The 21,477-nt window shown below is 35.3% G+C and overlaps 1 protein-coding gene across 1 annotated transcript in view; it reads right to left on the bottom strand.

The window, feature by feature from the left end:
- The window catches only part of LOC111045264 (dolichyl-diphosphooligosaccharide--protein glycosyltransferase subunit STT3B), a 57,790-nt gene that overhangs the window by 5,689 nt on the left and 30,624 nt on the right, over positions 1 to 21,477 (bottom strand). Inside the window, exons 8-12 of the mRNA XM_039426509.1 lie at positions 16,160 to 16,383; positions 12,383 to 12,573; positions 8,421 to 8,592; positions 5,015 to 5,302; positions 3,229 to 3,353 (exon numbers count right to left, since the gene is read on the bottom strand). Coding sequence (XP_039282443.1) covers positions 3,229 to 3,353; positions 5,015 to 5,302; positions 8,421 to 8,592; positions 12,383 to 12,573; positions 16,160 to 16,383 — 1,000 coding nt within the window. The remainder of the gene's footprint in view (positions 1 to 3,228; positions 3,354 to 5,014; positions 5,303 to 8,420; positions 8,593 to 12,382; positions 12,574 to 16,159; positions 16,384 to 21,477) is intronic.

The raw sequence follows: 21,477 nt of genomic DNA, 5'->3' as shown, positions 1-21,477 counted from the left end.
GACTAATATAAATGTAGACGTAATACACTCATGGCTATCTGACCACACTGCTCAGTCTATTGTGTTGAATTTTACGAATTGTACTCCCATTGCAAAAAATATTTCCTATGTTACATTCCGTAATTGCAGTGTCAATAATATGGTTGGCTTTGAGGCGGCTTTGTCAGTTGTAGATTGGAGTGCTGTTGCCTCCGAAAATGTAACAAACAACAAATATGAGTTGTTCCATCAAACCTTTCTTCACTATTATAATATTCATTGCCCTATGGTGACCAAGCCCTCACCTAAGACGAAAAGGAAGAAACGTAGCGGTGGTAACTGGATGACTGAAGAAATTAAACAAATTAGAACTGTGCTTGAATTTGCAACAGGGAAGGCAAACGCAATACCAAATTTAGATACATCTCTTATCAACAGTGTAAAAAATCATTATGACCAGCTAGTAACCAGAGCAATTTAATTAAAAATTCAACAAATAGATCTAAAACCAGTTGGAGGCTAATAAATCAATTTAGAGGTAAAGGGTTTGAACGAAAAATTGACTTACTAGGACTTGATATTGGGGATGAACATGTTACTGACAAAAGACGTATTGCAGACGAATTTAACAATTTTTTTGCTAGTGTTGCTCAAAGATTAAGTAAAGATTTAAATAAAACACAACTGACTTCTAATAATACTCCTATAAGCAACCAGAATGTTCCAGTTCCGCCATCTGAGCACTTCTACCTAATACCATCTAACGAAGATGAGATCTTACAAACTATCGATAGATTTAAGCCAAAAAATAGCACTGGTCATGATGATGTCTCCTTAAGGGTGTTAAAGCAGTGTAAAAGAGCCATTGCCCAGCCAATATCTTGCATCGTCAACTCTATGCTCGAATCTGGTGAATTTCCGGCCATTTTAAAAATAGCTAAAGTTATTCCACTTTTCAAAGAAGGTAGCAAACATGACATAAATAATTTCAGACCCATTTCAATTTTAACAGCTTTTTCAAAGATTTTTGAAACCATCATTCTCACTAGACTGGTAGCCTACCTTGTTAAGCACAATCTGATTTCACCCAACCAACATGGTTTTGTAAAACAGAAATCAACTACTTCAGCCCTAATAGAGATTTTTGAAGGACTGATAACAAACATTGAAGATGGTAAATATACGGCTGGTGTAATGCTAGATCTATCAAAGGCTTTCGATTGCATGGACCACAGCCTGTTGTAAGATAAATTAAATGGCCTTGGTATAAATGGTAGAGCAAATGATCTCATAAAGTCATATCTGTCTGATCGATATCAGTATGTTTCAATTCAAGGCGATCAGGAACAAAACGCTTCAAAACTTGTTAAAGTATCCTCAGGAGTACCGCAGGGTTCTATTTTGGGACCTCTTCTTTTTATACTATATATAAATGATATTTCTTCTCTTGTACCTCAAAATAAGTTGACGCTATACGCAGACGATACATCTTTGATATTTGCGGACAGAAACTTGGAAGACCTAGAAATTGATTGTAATCTGGTGTGTAATAGGGTTGTTCAGTATTTTAATTCGCTCTCCCTAACAGTAAATTCAAAAAAAAGTAATCTAATAAATTTTAGTCTGAGACACAGTGCGATTGAGCCACATTTGTTTATAGGAAATGATTGCATACGAAATACAGATTCTGTGGAATTATTTGGCCTAGAACTAGATTTCAAGTTTGTGTGGGATGAGCATGTAAATGTAATAGTTAATAGAGTGAGTAGAGATCTTTTTGTGATAAGAAATATGGTAAAATTTGTACCATTATCTGTTTCAAAGATGGTTTACTTTGCATTGTTTCACTCCCATGTTGCTTATGGGATTTGCAGATTTGCACTTCCAAAAAATATTTAAATTGCAAAAAAGAGCTTATTTAATGAGTCATGTAGAGAGGCTTTCGTCTATTTGAACATTCTAACTCTACCCTCAATTTATATTTTCAAATTATTAGTCTTCACTCACGACCATATCTCAGATCTGGCCACAAACGCTGACATCCACAATCATAATACTAGAGGCAGAAATAAATTAGCTTTAAGACAGCACAGGCTTCAACTGTATGAGAAAATGCCTTCTTACATTGGTTCAAAGCTTTACAATAATTTACCATTGAGCTGCAGTCCCTAACAAACAAGAATATATTCAAAAAGAAATTATACAGCTTTCTTGTTGCAAAAGCTTATTATAGTTTCAATGATTATTTCTGTAATACATGATTGAAGCATCTAGTAATAATAAATTTCTATGTCCTGCACTACTTTTAAAACCTACTTTATGTATCTGATGTCTTTGTACTGGTGCTTATTTTATGTCCATTGATGTGAGTATATTTTCAACAGTTCCTCAAGGAATTACCTGTGACTAGACGATATTCAAATGTATATTGTATTATATGCTGTGTTGAATAAAGAGATTATCTTATCTTATCTTATCTAAACTATTGCTCGGTTGATACCGTAACTCAGTGAAGTGATGGGGGAAGTTTTGGAATGCACAGGTGACTCATTCACTGACACCAACCCATTCAATAGTTTCGTGCAGCAAAAAAACTGACACTGTTGTACTTTTTACAACAGCGCGAAGGCCTGAAGGTCAATCTTTTCTGCCGGAAGCAATCTTTGTTCACATATTCCTTTGAACATCACAACGATGATATCTTTTGTCTAGCATATCCCACAATTGAACATGCTCTTGAAGAAAACTTATCAACTTTCCATTGTCCATAGTTAAAACTCTATAAAACAGAACTTTAAAAAAGTTAGTTCGGCCGGATAGAGCCGGAAAATCCTATTCAATTCGGTTATTTAATTCGGCAACAGAACCTATTGCAAAGGACGAGCATCTATTCCTTTCTTTGTTGGGGGATCGTTCGGTCGCGTTCGAAAGTTTTCGGCCGATGCTAGTTCGGACGAAAACTGTTCTAGTGGACGGCCCACTTGAGTTTTACAGCATGGTGGAGCATCTGCTGGATCTATTCACCGATAAAGGCCATATGATGTTCAAAATTTGTTCAACGAGGGTTTGCAGTGAGGTTTCCTACTCACTTCAAAGTAGATTTTTTTTCAAAATTCAAACTAATCCTGTTTCTAGTTTGTGCTGAGCCTGTTGCTCCTTTTCTAATAATAAAATGTATAGATAATAATTTATTTTACATAATAATATTGTATTATTGAATAAATAAAATAATAATGATAATAATATTACCTGTAAATACGAACAAGCCAATGCTCTGTCGTATACGCTTCTTCCAGGTATTTCAAATCGAAATTCTTGTTGCCAATGATAACGTTTCGGACTCTATCAAATCCGGCAGGGCTTCTATAATCCAACTGAAAACAAAAATATCTTTATATCAAATCAATCAACAACATATTTGATCTCTATTATGAAAAACATTATTACCAAGTCTATTCATCCATAGAGATGAATGGGCTTTAGGTGGGTTCCGAACCACCGGAAAGCGATTTTACAACATGATTTTCAGAGGTGTTGACTCAAGCGGCCACCCTTCCAATGAGAGTACCAGGCGCACGATTCTCAACTTATCTAAGCGATAGCTTATCAGCGCAACCACTAAGTCAAACCGCTTCAATCAATTTAGAAAGCTATTGCTTTCAAATTACACAGCAAATAGAATACGACCTATTCTATAGTGAGGTCCACGTTATAATGGCAGTGAAGAAAGATAGAAGAAAAACGTTTCTGAAGCTCTGTCTTGTCAATGCCGGTAGCTGATACAGGTTTATTGATGTAATATTAACTGTTCATTCTCGTTTAAAATAATCGATTATATTTTATTGAGCAATAAATTATATTTTTCAATAGATTCATAATGAATTTTCATAATTAAGATGAAATATTTTGTTAATTATTAATTCTACATTGTTAAAAGACGATCTGGCAACAGAGCAAAGCGAGAAAGAGATTGTTGAATGAAAGACAAGGATAGCAATACCATTGCTAATCAAACACTACCATTATTATAGTTGCGATTTGCCAAGATTTTTATTTCATTTTGAATATTTTGTGATTTTTTTCGTATAAGTATTACGATTTGCCAGAATTTTTATTCCAATTTGAATATTTCGTGATTTTTCTCGTATGGGAATTACGATTTTCCAGAATTTTTTATTTTCAATTTTGTGATTTTTTTGTTTATTTGAGAATATTATGTTTTCTCCCTCTTTCCTCCCTCTCCCTTTGGTAGAGAGTGGTAGTTAGTGGGGAGGATATTTTTAATATTCTTTCCAAATAATGGACCATTGATATGTCCAAAGCTCCGCCAATTTATGTAGATGCATAACAATATAATTAAATATTGTTATTATATTACAAATTGCTTTTTCATATCATATAAAGTTCAAAAATTATTTTCTTAGTCTATATTATGTAAATTCATCTATAATTTTGCTGTATTGTAAGCTATTGTATATAAGTATATAAGCCAGTATATATTGTAATCTACATAAATAAAGTACTCAATCAATCTACCCATTTCCCATGTAATGCGTTCTATATACCCTGTTTACACTGTATCTATGAATCACTATATCTATGAATAAGAGAGTACCATAGTTATATAGTATATTAAGATACTCGAGAGAATTTTTAATTTTTTTGTTGTGAATTTTGTTTCGATTCTTCGTTTCATAATTTACTATTCTGTATAAATATTTGCTTCTGTGCTAAATCAATTTAAATCAGGTTAAGCGTATTATAATTTTATCTCCTACTCCCACTGGCGAACAAGAGTCATTTTATGCCAGTGTTTTTTTTCACTTACCGTTTATTATTATTACATTTTGGTTGTATTGTGTTGTCATGTTGAGCTTTGTTTGATTTATGTATATGTATTTATGAGTGTGGAATAAATAAATTTGAATTTGTATTTGAATTTTGAATCATAGCGTGCACCTCACTATAGTTCAATAATTACGAGATAGATAAAAAAGTACAATAAAATCAATCAATGAAGCAAGTTTCTCATTACCTTCAATTCAGCGAATCGGTAATAGCACAGTTTGTACATAAGGCAGTTGAGTAGGGTTTGCGAGCCCTCGGCGTCCACACGGAACTCGCCCCGCTCGGAGAAGTAGTCGCTCTCGTGAATGTCCTTGGGGTGTTCGCCCTCGGCGATGCGCACCATCCACAGGAACTTGTTGATGTCGTCTCCCGAGTAGCCGATCACCCCGCCAAAGATCACCAGCACGTAGTCCACGTCCAGCGACACCATTATCTTGTAAGCGTCTTCTTCTCTCGATGACATGGCTTTGCCAACCTACAACACCAAATTCGGGTAGTAATACAGAATAGCTTAAAAATACTTGAGGACTGAAAGTTTGTGTAGTGAACAACTACAAGACCAGAGAAAACTTCTATAATTGCTGTATTTTTATTCTGTGTACAAGACTTACACTATTTCGGACTATGTGTTATCTAAATTGGGAGAGGAATAGCACAAGGTTACCTTATTTTTCCTCTCCCTATCATTTTGATCGCCTGCCATCTGCAATCAAGTGCAGAAATCGCAGATATTTCAAAAAAGATGTCTTCTTTTTTGGTAAAAGGGGCATTTTGTGTTGACGAGTTTTTTTTATAATGGAACCTTACAATAATATTATAAAAAATTACTCATACTATACATGATTGATGTAGTGGCCTACTGTATAGCTTTTATATATATATGTTTTATGTTTTGATTTTATTTTTGACGATACAGTATTTGATACAATTTACTTTTTGTAGAACAATGTGTAAATAAAGAATTTGGTTTGATTTGATAATGTACTTATTGTATAAATGAATAAAGAAATGAATAAAGCGAACTCTTTTTTTGAGAAAATGAGACTGACACAATAGATTTCAAAACAAAAACATTTCAGAAGAAGAAGAAGAAACTGAAGAATAATTTCAGTTTAAGTTTTTCTAGAAATTTTAAATTGAAAGACGTTGTTGATTAAGAAGATAACATCAACCTGACTTGTCTTAGGGCCAAGCCACATGAAGCGATTTTGCACTGGCGGGGCTACGCCCCGTTTTGGAAAGCCAATTTTCTGACTCCAGCTGTTCAAAGTCTAGAACTTACCTAGATCCCGAGCTCGGAAACCGGCCCTAAATAATCATATTTTTGACATTTATATATGTTATCTAGTAGGGCTGAAATGAGAAGAGACTGTATATCGATCTCGCAGAAAGATAGCTATACTAATAAGCCTTATATACTAATATTAGTATATAATAGTATATATATTATATACTAATAATATAAGCCTTATTATACTAATAAGTTAAATGATAATAAAACCGTATATAGTAAGATGGTTTGCAAGGCGTACCAAGGCAATATGACTGTTGTTCAATAGTGTAACATTTCAGAAAAGTTTTGAATTATTTAGAAATGTCTCATTTCGTCAAGGAAAACTTCTCCAATTATAGAAATTAGAAAATAAAGATTTATTTTGCTGCAACTATCTACTGCGAATACGCCCCGTTTTGAAAGCCAATTTTCTAACTCCAGCTGTTTAAAGTCTAGAACTTACCTAGATCCCGAGCTCGAAAACCGGCTCTTAATAATTATATTATTTGACATTTATCCTATTATATTAAGCGAGCAATTTCTGTATGCCTGTTATTTTCATATCTGATTATTATATTCAACGGATCTCGAAAACGGCTCTAACGATTTTCACGAAATTTGGAACATAGTAGGTTTATGATCCTAAAAATTCGATTGCACTAGTTCTCATCCTTGTGAAAACTCGCTGAACGACATTAAAAGGATAATTCATCCTGAAACAGCTGAGACTTTCGTCGTCTGTGGATAGTAAAAAGTGAGCGAGTGATTCTGTGGAAAATCAAAATATCGCATCACCGAAATTCATAAGATGACATATAGCCAGCTATGAAATATAAAAAAGATCATTTGAGAGAATTGTGTTCTGTCATGGCTTACTCTATCTATAGTAGGATATGGTTCTGTTTATCAATAAATAAAAATAACGAGCGAAGCTCGGTGCCCCAATTTTATATTTTCGCCACACTGCACAGAAAGCAGCTGTTTTCCAGTCCCTACGTAGATCTGAAAGACATTGTTTGCAGACGACTCTCGTCTGACGTCAGAACAGGTTTCTTTCCGGCTAAGGCCGGAAAGAGTACCCTTTCCGGCCGCTTTTTGAAAATTTTTAAAAATGTGTTTGGACAACTGTGCCATATGGTGCATTGTGTTCAGGAGGGTGAGATCGGAAATTTCAACCCCACTTTGAGTACTGTCACCTGGTCATATGGGACATATATATGAATCATATATTTATCTCATATTGATCAGGATTTTAGAGTTTTAATTTAGAAAAGTTTAATGAACAGTGTTTTTGTCTTTGAACAATCTTTGTCATTTTGTTCTTGTTTTATAATACAGTTTTCCTGTCACAGTTCGGGCAGTTTAAAGAGAATTGTATTATTAAATAGGAGGGGATCTGAACCCACTTCATTAGATCAGTTATTTTGATTTTTTAAATTAATAATTAACGTCGCGTTTCAACCAGTGGATGCCAAATTGGGAAGCCATTTTCATAAAGGTAGGTGACTACTGAGTCATTGTTTTAAATTTTTCATAACCACAACAAATGAATCCTCACTAGCAGCAAAGCGAGTAGCCCTTGAAATATTCATCTGATTATTATTATTTCTAATTATAATTCTAATTTTGCACAAATAATTTATTGTTTTGTTTTAAATATCAAAAACCTGTACGGTCTTTTCTTGTTTTTCATTTTCCCACCCTTACATATTCAGTGAAGGCACATATTGCTTACATATTTGGTGGAGGCTTCTCCCGCCGTCCATATCGTGCTTACATATTTGGTGGAGGCTTACAGTACCCTACGACGCCTGGTTCTTGAGATATGAGACATCAAAGTTCCCCCCCCTCATAAAACATTCTTATTCAATTTATTATTCTTATATAGCTGATGCCAGAAAGTTAGGCGGCTTCGTGGGTCACATGGTGTTACCTACTCACAGCTGATGCAATGCATCTATTTATTGCCAAGCTAGATGACAACTCTACTTGACAACATCAGCTGTTGGAACGCACAAGAGACCCACGAAACCGCCTACCTTTTTGGCGTCAGCTATACCTGTAGTGTGGCAAAAAATATCGTATGCGACTCTCTCAGAAAGGTGTTTACGGTATTCGGATAACAAACTATCCTCATACCGTAAACACTAACTTTCTGTGCTTGTAGCGTAATATACTATCCATCTAGTAGGGCTGAGAAGAGAAAGCTGAGAAATGAGAAGAGACTGTATATCGATCTCGCATAAAGATAGCTATACTAATAGGCCATACGCTAAATAATAATAAAACCGTATATTGTAAGATGGTTTGCAAGGCGTACCAAGGCAATGTGACTGTTGTTCCAGGTATTATTGTCGACGAGTGTGGTGCGGTTGGCCATGCCGGCTATCTGATAGCCGTAGTCCCACCAGCTCATGACGCGCGCATCGCTGTCCGTGTTGTGTGACAACCAGTGGTAGGCTTCTCTGAAGTCATCCAGAATCTGCCGCGACCTGAACAGACACAACCACACTTTAGTTTACTACTCACATAGAATTCAGTGTATGTCACTAAACCTCAATTAACACACAACAGTGAGAATAGAATAGAATAGAATGACTAAATACAGAGAGCGGCAGCGAAACTTCCTTTATTTTAATAAAACTCTTTGTCTGGATCAGAAAGTTTGAATTTATTTTTTGTAATTGACCGAAGCGAAGCTGAGGTCTTAGTTTCGACTCGATCGGCTTTTGTCTGTTTGTTTGTTTGTACCGTAGTTACAGTCGCAGTTATTGTCCGATTTGGATGAAATTTGGTATGCAAGTTCTTTGAAACAAGGCGCAGAAACGTATGTGTAACGATTCTTGATAAGACCTCCGGTTTTAATATAAATTGAATATAAATTGTGCCGCTCTAAAATGTGCTGTATTGAATGAATGGTATCGTTGGAATGCTATCGATAGAGGACAAGAATTGTCAGCGGTGAACCTTGAAACGTCTGAGCCGCTCCAAATCATACTGTATTTATTAATTTAAGAAAACTTCTCACTTGATTGTACCATTTTCTTCCCTTTTCAAAACGATATTTCCCTGTTTCATAGATGAATAGTTTCTAGACCTACCGAACCGGCCGGAGACATCACAGCTTAGTTAGTTAGCTCTTGTTTTCACTTTAGTATGAGATCGGAAACCGACTTGTGAGCATAAACATTCTGCATAGGCATAACAAGCCGCCATAACATTGAATCCACTTTTCATGAAAAACATTATTAGCAACCAACATTATTGTCATTGTCACCAACATACCCATGTTATTTAGAATCATTTCCGTCTCACTATCGCCTGTGAGACGATTCGTGGTCTAAATTGCCTACTGCATATTCCATTTTTCTGTCAGTTGACCGATTTCTTATAATTAATTGTTAGAAAATTTGTAATATTGTAAATATGGGGACGATATGAAGGTACCTCCTTGAAAGACATTTATAAGTCCGGTGTCCCTGGAAACTATGTCTTTAGCACTTTCAAAGGAGAAAATAATAGATGTCATGGATAAATCTTCACAATATACTGTACTTTCTTAATGGCCCTTCTCATTAGTTTGAAAGTTGTAGGCTATTCATGAGCGAGGTCTACTGTTCGCAGAACTACTAGTGTAGACATATATGTAACGTTTTGTTTCAATTAGTTTTGAATATCAAATCAGGTAGGTGACGTCCCCCATTCACCATACACTGAGTAAGCCGATTTCTGGCGTTTGTCATGACTCCTGCCAGCATTGCAGGCGTTATGTTATGTTTTCACTTTGTGAAAACTATAAAGAACTGAACATTTTGTTATTGATGTAATATCAACTGTTCATTCACGTTTAAATAATCAATTATATTTTATCAAGCAAGGACTTATATTTTTCAATAATTTTATAACGAATTTTCACAATTAAGATTGAATATTTTGTTGACTAATTATCAATTCTATAATGTTGAAAGACGAACAGAGCAAAGCGAGAAAGAGATAGCGTTATCCGCTTTGTTGAATGATAGACAAGGATAGCAATACCATTGCTAATCAAACACTGCCAATATAAAGGTGCATTTTCGTTTTTGCGTAAATTTACGCAGTCGACGACGACAAGCATTGTTGACATTCATATTGTCCAAATTTCAAGTGTGCTAAAACAGCTGATCAAATAACTTTTCATTATTTGTCTTTATTATTGAAGAATAAAACATTTCTAATAATATCAACATATTGTCATTTAAAAGTATAAGCTCAACCTGCCCCTTTAAAACATAATTGAACATAACCTTTTAGGTTATGTAGACAAATTGAAATCTACCCAATCTGAGATTCTCTCCCTGTCGTGGTCGACGACGGCATTTACGCACTAACGAAAACCCAGCTTAAGGTGAACCTCACTATAGAGACTTTAGTCATTGCCAGTTAGTTTGTTTGTTGGACGATTACTTTAGATTGCTTCCAGCATCGAAAACCGTGTTATAAAGTTCAAGTTCAAGTAGTTGCAAAATGTTTTCATTATAATATAGTTTTGAAAATGCAATGCGAAAAGACGCCTGTTAAAATTGGTCCAGCAATCACATTTTTAACTTAATTATGTGTAACGCTAGTTCGCCTCCATGGTGCACATTGGGTAACGCTAAATGGATTAGCATATAATGGCGGTCAGACAAACTTACGTTCTCCTGACCGAAAACTACACAACATCTCAAAGAATTTGGAAATATACAGTGTATATCTAGGCATTTGAGACTCATGAGCTATATATTTGTTGTGTATCTGCCATACGCTAAATAAATAAATGGAATTTATTGTGATGTTGCAATGCTTAGTCGTAGATGAACTACTATTGTGCACTGGATGTGACAATAAATAATTGTTGAATTGGAAAAGTTTCAGCAATGCTTGCTGAAATGAGTGAGTTGTTTTTCAGGCTCTAAATTTTGTAAAATTACGCAAACATTTTCCAATTAATGGTGATTAGAGTGTAATATTTTTGTGTTCTATCTAGTTTTCCAAATGTCAAAATCTAAAATTCTTAGTTTTTATTGTTTTTAAGTGAAAATATACTAAATTTCAGAAGAGTGAAATCATAATCCTAACTTTCAAAATGTAATCTAAGATTGGGAGAGAAATAGTACGAGGAGTATTTCTAGTTTTTCTATCCCGGTCTGTCATCTCTTGTAAAAATAATAAATCATTCAGTTTGTTTTTCGTTAATTTTTCAAAATTAAATTTTTAATATGTGAATATTTCCTATTTTAGTTATAATAATGTAAAATATTTTTTCTATGTTTAGTTTTGAAGCATCTAAATTTGAAAATCTACATTGATTTGAAAATCTGTGAAAATACTTGAGGACTGAAAATTTTGTGAATTGAAGAACTACAAGACTTAACCTATTTCGGACCATGTGTTATCTACGTGGGTTATCTCAAAAGTAAGTTGCACTATTAAATAAAAATAATAATAACGCACATAGTTTGTTTGAGGTTATATTTGAGAAACTACATGTATCAGTTATTTTTCTACATAATCTCCTTTAATTTCAATACATTTTTGGTATCGTGGTATAAGTTTTTTTAATCCAGTGTCATACCAAACTGGTTAACCATGTCGGAACTTCTTGTATGAGATTTCCTTCGTTTGCAAAGCGTCTTCCCCCAAGGTGTTGTTTCAGCTGTGGAATCGGATGAAAGTCGCTTGGAGCGGGATCAGGGGAGTATGGTGGGTGTCCGAAAAAATCCCATCCAAACCCTTCAAGCATTGTCTTCGACAATGTTCGGGATGCGTGAAGTGGATGGGCGGCCGCTTCGTTGTTCGTCGTGTGTTGTTCTGCCTCCAACGAGATTGGCGCCAACGAGAAACCATGGCCTCAACATAACGTTTTCACCGTTCACACTGCACAACTCGCGATGATTTTCAGTTGCATTTTCATTATTTCTCGTTAAAAAACAAATAACACTGCGTACTTTGCAATCGGCGGTAGGAGTAAGTGGTAGTTCCATAGTGGTTTGATCGCAACTGACAAATAAGTCATGGCGGCCTCTTAGGAATTTTACAGTGCTATCACAACACCCTGAAAAGTTCACTGCGAATGCCAGACGTCTCCTGCCAACTGCGCGGATATAAAAAAATAGTGCAACTTACTTTTGAGATGACCAGAGTAAAATATTGGGAGCGGAATAGCACAAGGTTACCTTATTTTCCCTCTCACTATCATTTTGATAATGTACTAACTTATTGTATAAATGAATAAAAATTGTTGAATTGTTGACTATTTACCCGTCTTGGCCATAGGAGGCGAGCACAATGCTGGGACTGGAGTAGGAGTTGCTGGTGACCCAGGTGCAGTGCACGGCGAACATCATCAGCATCATCATCACGGCAACTATCACAATGGTGCGGATGTTCATACCCAAACCCTCGCCGCTCTCCCGCTGCTGCTCGTGCTTCATCTTGCGAAGCTTACCAGCCTACAAACACAATAAATGTACACTCCCAAACAGTGTAAACATACTGATATAACAGTTATATTTAGGTGTGTACAGGCTTTAGTCCAGTCAATATAGACATAAAAAAGGGGGTGGGTTTGCAATTTATATTGTAGTTCTGATTTTCTGATGTATTATTTGGGTACATAAGAAAAGTCCAGAACCAATTTCTTCATGCAAAATTTCCTTGTGCTAGATACAGAGTAGCCCAAAAACCTCGTATTTTCGGATCATTTTCCAGTTTTCAGCTATTTCTGCCAAATCTCGTAATCGGACAGAAAAATTTGCTTTCGCCTTTTTTTAGATTATAAAATTCTGAATAGAATGAGATCATTCGGAACTCTTTATCTCCAATGAGTACTGAGTTAAGATTTTTCAAAAATGAGTGAAATTTGTAGAAAAAAAATCAATTTTGATGAATTTTAGCCACTTAGATGTATAATTCAAAATCCCTCTGTGCGTATTTTTGTGCTCTACAAACTGAGATCAGTTAGAGCGCTCTACCTCATATAGATTTCCAGGTACACCTGACAACAATGCTCCTTGTATTGTGAAAAACACCTAATTTTCAGCTTCAACCATCATCACCAACTACATTGCCTCACATTGATATTTCGCACAATGACATAAGTTCATGAGATTATGTTCTATGAGAATCACCCGTTAGATGCACTTCATTTCAGTATTTCCTAGTGGAGAGGCGCGCTTAAGGACACCTAAAGGATCAAAATTTCAAACACTTATAACTTATGACACAATGCTCAGATTTCATCGTACTACACTTCATTCTTCTCGGCTCGTCAAGGCGGTCCAGAATCATGCATCATGAGTCAAATTCGGTCGAAAAATGGAAAATTTATTGTTGAGGGTACTTATATATTCCAATACTCCAATTCCATATTATAATCTAAAAAAAGACGAAAGCAAAATTTTCTGTCCGATTACGAGATTTGGCAGAAATAGCTGAACTGGAAAATGAACCGAAAATACGAGGTTTTTGGGCTACCTGAATCTAGCACAAGGAAATTTTTTATGGAGAAATTGTTTCTGGTCTTCTCTTATGTACCCAAATATTATATTAGAAAATCAGAACTACAATATAAATTGCATGCACCAATGTATATAGTGACTGGACTATTACGCTCTGCTCCGCAAAGGAACGTTACTCGAGCAGATCGCTAGATGATCGCAGGTCGAGCAAGAGCGGAACGCGAACAGAGCGTGTAATAATAATAATAATAAATTTATTAGCCAAAAAACAGGATGTCACAATTTGACATATAGGCCAGTCAATATAACAGTAAAACACTCAGTCAATACAAATACTCAATAACACAAATACTCAGTCAATAAAAAACAATAAAAAGTCACATTTACAATAAAAACATGTATGGTATATATATATTAATCCTATTCATATAACAGTAATATTGATAAATTCTAAATATTGAAATCTTCTACATTCATTTTCATGTCGATAAACTCTTCAACTGAGTAAAAGGGGTTTTTCAAGAGAAATATTTCTAAAATGTTTTTGAACCTCCTGTGATTAAGTTGCCTCACCTCAATAGGAAGCCTATTCAACAAATTAATTGCAACATTCGAGGGACTATGATCAGTTTTATGCAGTCTGCTTCGTGTTACATAGAGCGTCTGATTGGATCTTGTATTATAAGAATGAATTGCATTTCTCAACTCCATTTTCTCTGGATTTGCTTTCAGGAATAGTAAGCATTGCAATATATAATGAATATAGAGTTAGAATTCGAAGACCTTTATAAATATCTCTACAATTTTCCCGATTCCGCGCCCTGGCGATGACTCTGACAGCCCTTTTCTGCATTATGAAAATGTCTTGTGCTTGTGAAGAACAGCCCCAGACTATAAGGCCATATGAAATGTGTGGATGAAAAATACCAAAATAAGCCTGACGTAGTCCATGTTGGTCCAGCTCCCCACATAATCGTTTAAGGGCAAACACACCGCTGCTCAACCTACTTTTCAGAACAGCAATGTGTTGTGCCCAACTTACTAGTAGGGTCAATAATTATTCCTAGGAATTTCTGCTCTTTACCAGTATCATTTGTTGCTGATACCTTTTTGAGCCTAAAAGTAACTGTTCTGGTTTTGGCTTTGGTTTTGTAACTGAGCTCGAGCTTGGCAAGTTCCTAGGGCAAACTAACCAATAATTGCGCATGAGCAGTTAACGTTTTTGTTGGATCAGTTACGATCTCTGTGTTAGCATATAAAATTATCAAAATTAATAATTAATTATTAAACCATCAAAATTAAATAAAGTAAAATTATAAAAACATGTTTAATAATAGGTACCAGCAGGGGCGGTCTAGCCAGGTCGGCTAGTCGGGAATCCCCGAGGCCAAAATGTAAGGTCTGTTTTTGCAAATTCACATCGACTATATATGTTTTTTCGTGGTAACAAAGGGATATTCAATTCTGAACAACCAAAGCAGAGGCTGTTGTTCGCGCGCGCATAAACCACGAAAAGTGTACTCGAATCTCATTACCAAACCATACATTATCTGCATTATCAAATTCAAATTCAAATTTATTTTGTCAATCAAAACAATTACAATTTCAAAGAAAATAGTATACATCACAGAAAATATAATAAGAAAAATCCTTAATAAACCAAAAATTAAATAGATTTAATCATATAACATGAGCTTAGTTTATCAAGAATGTATAAATGGAAAAATATATATATATATAAATGTATACAATAATACTTATAATTTAAAAAATGATTTGACAAATTTTACTGAGCGCAAAAAATATAAAATTTTCGTCCGCGCTCAGGAGTTAAGATAAGCCCTTATGCAGTGTTATAAAGAGTGCCCATGCAGTGTTAAAAACCCAATGACCAAAAAATGTATCATGGTCTCTACCCCAGCCCCCCTCCACAACCAACCTCGTGCGCCTCATAGCGGTAAAAGGACCAACTGACTGCAACCCATTCTGTGTAATCAAACAGTCAGTGACATCAATGTGAATTTGATAATTATGTTCAAATGAGTTTAATTTTTCTCTTTTTCTGGGTATATTTAGCATTTTCATGTTGTATTCCAAACACATTTAATCATTTTAATTATTCTATATCTATAAAAGGCTAAACCCCAACAGACTGAAATCACATTACAGCCCAAACTACTGAGCCTAAAAACTTGAAATTTTGCGCAATTGTTTATAGTAGCCTCAAAGGATTTTTAGAAATTTGCCCCCCTGAGGGAGCTGGGGCCCCCCAAAAATTGTGTACTTTTTAACCGCTCATTGCACAGCAAAGTTATGAGGAACTTTTTTGTTCAGCTACGAAAAAATTAGATCTATGCAGAAGAATTCCGAGCACAGGAGGGTTCAGGAGAGGGCATTTTTCGAAAATTTTCATGTAAAATCACACTACAGCTCTGGGAGGGTTCTATCGATGGTGGGAAATTCAGCTTTTATTCAATTTTCGGATCGAAACTGCTTTTTTGGTCCTTCATTGACTGGGCTATATAGTGATAGATACCCGTTGGAGAGCAAAAAATGGGGAGTTGCAAGATGGCTTTACCTTGTCATACATGCTGCGACTCTTGTGGTCGCCGTTGGCTTCGTTGTCGCTGTCACTGTCTGGCGAGACAGAGGAGGAGGCGGGGCTGTCCTCCTCCTTGAGAAACAGCTCGAAGAGGCGCGAGAATGCGACACCGGCCAGCATACACACGACAGGCGTCAGAGTCAGCATCAGTCGCACCATCACACCCGCAAAGTACACTGCGCTGATCGCGTACAAAACAACTGCAACGCACAAAACCACAAAATTGTCAGATATTCGTGCATTCATGCCCGGTTGCAGAGACGTCACATAAAGTTAAAAACAGGCAGTTAACTCATTTACGAAGCCATACCATAGAGAAATAATAGTGTAAGGTGCACAGATGTCAAAGTAAACTATAGCTCCCATAAAACTAAAAACGCCCAATTAGACACATGATTTCATTGCACAGTAGTCAGAAAGAGCTCATTGACCGAGCGAAGTGAGGTCTAAGATTCAAGTCGACGGTTTGACATTTCTCTTAATGTTTAAATGTTTGAATGTTTATATGTTTGTATGTTGCGCATTTACGGCGAAACGCGGTAATAGATTTTCATGAAATTTGACAGGTATGTTCCTTTTTTAATTGCGCATCGACGTATATACAAGGTTTTTGGAAATTTTTGCATTTCAAGGATAATATAAAAGGAAAAAGGAGCCTCCTTCATACGCCAATATTAGAGTAAAAATCAGACTAGAATTATTCATCATAAATCAGCTGACAAGTGATGATTACACAGCTGTGTGGAGAAGCCAGTCTATTGCTGTATTTCCATAAGGTCTATAGTTTCAATCAGGTACTTGTGGATGAGAATACTGCGTAAGGTCTACTGTTCACAGAACTACTAGTTTATGTCTCCAATAGTTAAAAACCGTCAGATAAGTTATGGGCCCGAAGTCGTGTTGTTAAATCCAATATCTACTCCCGCCAAATGCATTTTAGAGGTTCTAATAGCTTTTTATGGATGATGTTTACGAAAAGCCATCTGTATAAGTAAATTATTTTTCCTCTCCCTATGTTTTTTTAAAGTTTTTTATAACCTCAAATCACTAAATATGGTGAGAAATCTCGCTAAAAGCCAAGAGTCGCCATATTGTTTATCAATGTTATGTGAGGTCTTTTAGGTCTGTTGACAGTGATGTCGATTGGAACTTTGCCCGATGCCAAGACATTGGTTGGATGGAAGCATGTTAGGAAAAAGTGAATAGAGCTGCAGTGTGACTTATGTGTGATGCTAATCCGAGATATAGCAGAATGGGCTTAGGCAAACGACTATGCAACGACCAACCATTTATGTCAGTGATTTTGAAATATGTCTCACATAGCTATGTTTGATTTTATGTAACGACTCTGCAACTGGGCATCAGTCATTCATTAAACAGATCATAATATACACTATGATTAAAAGATAACAACAGATTGAGCTCAAAACTTTCTCTCCCCCCATCAAGTATCTTCTTCTTCTTCTTTGGCTGTGCCTTATCCCATTTAAATTCCCCCCATCAAGTATACAGCGCTTATAAAACAACTGCAATGCAAAACATAGCAAAATTGTCACATATTATTTTTCACTCATTCATTCATTCAACACAATTATTAATACACACAATAGTAAGGTCCACTTATTTTGGCATAAGATGTAATTCAATTTTATTGAGCCACAACACTTGACAACTGGCCATGTCAACAAGTATTGATACATACAGAAATAACAGAAGCTTAAAAAATACAGCAACACTTACAAAATTAAATCAGTGCTGCACAGGTCACATAATGTTTCTACTTTGGATAGAGAGGAGATAGGAGAGCGGCGTTGCCGATGCCACTCACTGCCTTCTATAGAGGATAGCTGATACCGGTAAATCTGATGTAATATTAACTGTCCATTCTTGTTTAAAATAATCAATTATATTTTTTCGTCAAGAAATATATTTTTCAATCATTGAATAATAAATTTTCATGATAGAGATTGAATATTTTGTTAATTATACAGAGTGCGGCAGCAAAACTTCCTTTTTTAAAGAGAACGCCATTCAGTCAGTTGATGTAGTAGTAGAGCAAATTTGGTCTCGTTAGAGAGGTCAGACCATAAAGTTTTCTTCCCGACATGTTCAATCGCCATCATGCATTGGAACATTGAGGAGCGTGCATTTGCCGTTGAGGCTTATTTTTCGAGCAGATGTTCTGAGATCACAACACAGCGCGCATTTCGAGATCGCTTGAATTTAGCCCCTTTGGCTACTGTCCCGGACCGGAAATCAATTGTTACGTGGGTCACTACGTTCAGACAAACTGGAAGTGTGACAAGAAGAAAAACTGGAGTCCCTCGATCCATTAGGTCACCTGAGAACATTGAGGCAGAGTGTGTTTCAATGTTGCAATCACCACAGCGTTCTGCGCGCAAAAATGCGTCTGCTCTTGGACTTCCCGATCGTTCTGAAAGACGAATTCTTTATGATGATCTTCTTTTCCATCCTTACAAGATGGCAATTGTGCAGGAACTCTCTAAACGTGACTTCAATTGAGGGAGCACTTTCCAGGACGTCTCATCTTAATTAGGAACGATGTGGAGTGGCCAGCCCGATCTCCCGATTTGAATCCTTGTGATTTATTCTATGGGGTTTTTGAAATTCCTTGTTTATTTGAACCATCCAAGGACCCTACAAGACTTGAAGACCAATTAGCCCAGTCAATAAAGGGTTTTTTCGATCCGAAAATTAAATAAAAGCTGAATCTCCTACCATCGATAGAACCCTCCCAGAGGGTCATTCTCCCAAAAGTCCCAAGAAATCCCCTTGGAGCTTTCCCCCCTAGCACCCCTCAAAGTTGAAAAATGACATGTAATATGAGAGGTAATCACAGAAAACCAATTACCTCTGTACCCATTGATCGGAAACAGCTTTATTATATGCCCATTCGATTCGTTACATTATGGACTACAATATTAGTTATATTCATTTTTTCAATAAAATTAACAGTTTTCTTGATAAAATGATATATATGTAAAAGTTTAGGGGGTTTGCGATTTGATTTTTCTGTTTTCTTCGATTAACTTCGAAGCAAGTAGTTTTAAAGAAAAATGAGTCGAATAATTAATGTAGCCACTCTTATTGCAAATCCATTGATGTATATTGTTATGTATTTGCGATTCGATTTGACGCCGTGGAAGGGGAAACAGTCGACGCGGAATGGCGCGGCTGACTCTCTTAGCCATAGTAAACAGCAAACTGGAAATCAATTATCTCTGTAACCATCAATCGGAAAAAAATCTATCATATGCCATTCGATTTGTTAAATTGAGGACTACAATGTTGGTCTGATTCATTTCCTCAATAAATCGAACAGTTTCCTTGATAAAATAATATAATGTAAAAATTTAGGGGTTTTTCGATTTGATTTTTTTGTTTTCTCCGATTAACTTCGAAGCAAGTAATTTTAAAGAACAATGTGACGAATAATTATTGTAGGCACATTCATTGCGAATCCATTGATGTATATTGTTATGTATTTGCGATTCAAGTTGACGCTGTGGAAGGGGAAACAGCCGACGCGGCTGACTCCCTTCACCATAGTAAACAGAATAATACTGCTCTCATTGCATCTCATTTACAGTATGGCGCTCGAAACAATCAATTTTGTCTATTGTTTTGACATGCGCTGTATATAGATTTTCACTTTTCAATACTCTTAAAAAATATTACAATTTTCTTGACTTAACCATGCTCATGATAAAAATCAGGATTTCGTTGTTTTCTCACAGAATTTATTATATTAATTTGAAGTGTGCCTTCTCCATACGAGTCAGAGGTAACACAATTTGATAACTCTAGTTTCAGATATTGATGTTTTTCAACGAAGTTTCATGATATATTATGTGTCCGACTCCTTCATCTTATCCTTATTTTGTGGAAAATGAAGATTCAAAATTTATTTTCAAGAACAAAAAAACAAAAAAATTTTCAAGCTGAAAGTAGATCAATTTGTTGCACATTCGGTTCAAATATTAACAAATGTTACCAAATATTATCACATATAATGAGAACGAATTATTCTGAAGCTTACTATTCTCACTGAACATGAAGAGGCAATACCAAGCCAGAATCGCAGTTCCGTTCAAATCATTATTATCAGAGCTTTCAAATTGATGCTATGTAACTATGGATGTTATCCCCATCTCACAATTTCCTTATTTATCCTTATCCTGATTCAGAATAAAGTAGTTGATCTCTATAATCACAGAAATCAATGTACAGTACCTATAATAAATAGTAAAAATAACAAAATTTCTAGTAATAATGCAACTTTTTCTAGGTATGAATTTCAAGGCTCATAAAATGACTTTTTTTCAATCACAGGCAGAAATTCCAATGATTATCATAATAGTAATTTAATGAAAATTGTTTATATTGTACATTGTTCGACGTAAGATAAGCTACATCTTTAAGGTAACCAACGTATTTAGGATTATCATGTTTATGAATGAAAGCGAGACTGTGATAGAAGATTGGTCAAACTGGAATATAAACATTATAGACAATCCATATTTCTGATCAACTATAATTATAAATGATAGTATCAAGCCGTAATGAATTGAGCAACTGAATTTCAAAGTTACTATCCACTGTTCAAATCGCACTGTTATTTCCTTTTACTTCCAAATGGATTGAATTGCCTCACTCTTCAACGTAACAATTATTGAAAAAACCAGTGGAATGCGAACGTCATCCAAATAGCATTTGAATTTCAATTTTCAGATCATGGAATTCATAAAAAAACTAATTCTTGAGAGAATAGTGATGAATTGCAAACAGTGCAAGTAACATTGATACAAAGCGATACAATGAAAGTCAACATCGATTAATTTAATATTGGACTTATCAATTTATATTATTTATTTTTTTTATGCCTCAGCCGTCATATATATTTGGCTCAACTGAAGGTATATTATCAACCTGGCTTGAAGAATATTAACTGTAGAAAACAGCAAACACTGCACGCTATGATTTTTCAGGAAATTGCCACTGTTAACACTATTGTAATCTATGATTTATCTCAGTTTTTGACATAACTTATGATAAATTTTAGCATAGAATTATGATCATACACACATATTTTAAATATGTATTATATTATGTAATAGTATGAATATTTTATCGGTTGCAAACAATATCTTTGTCTGTCATAGAATGCATGATTTAGCACATCTATAACAACAAAATGATTTTAGAGAATTTAGAGAATTAAAATGTGAAAAATTAGTTTCATCGCATGTCAAAACAATAGACAAAATTGATTG

Source organism: Nilaparvata lugens, chromosome 4 (genome assembly GCF_014356525.2).
Source record: "Nilaparvata lugens isolate BPH chromosome 4, ASM1435652v1, whole genome shotgun sequence".
Classification (NCBI taxonomy): Eukaryota; Metazoa; Arthropoda; class Insecta; order Hemiptera; family Delphacidae; genus Nilaparvata; species Nilaparvata lugens.
The sequence above is the reverse complement of the archived record's forward strand: the minus strand, read 5'-3'. Positions and strand labels throughout refer to the sequence as shown.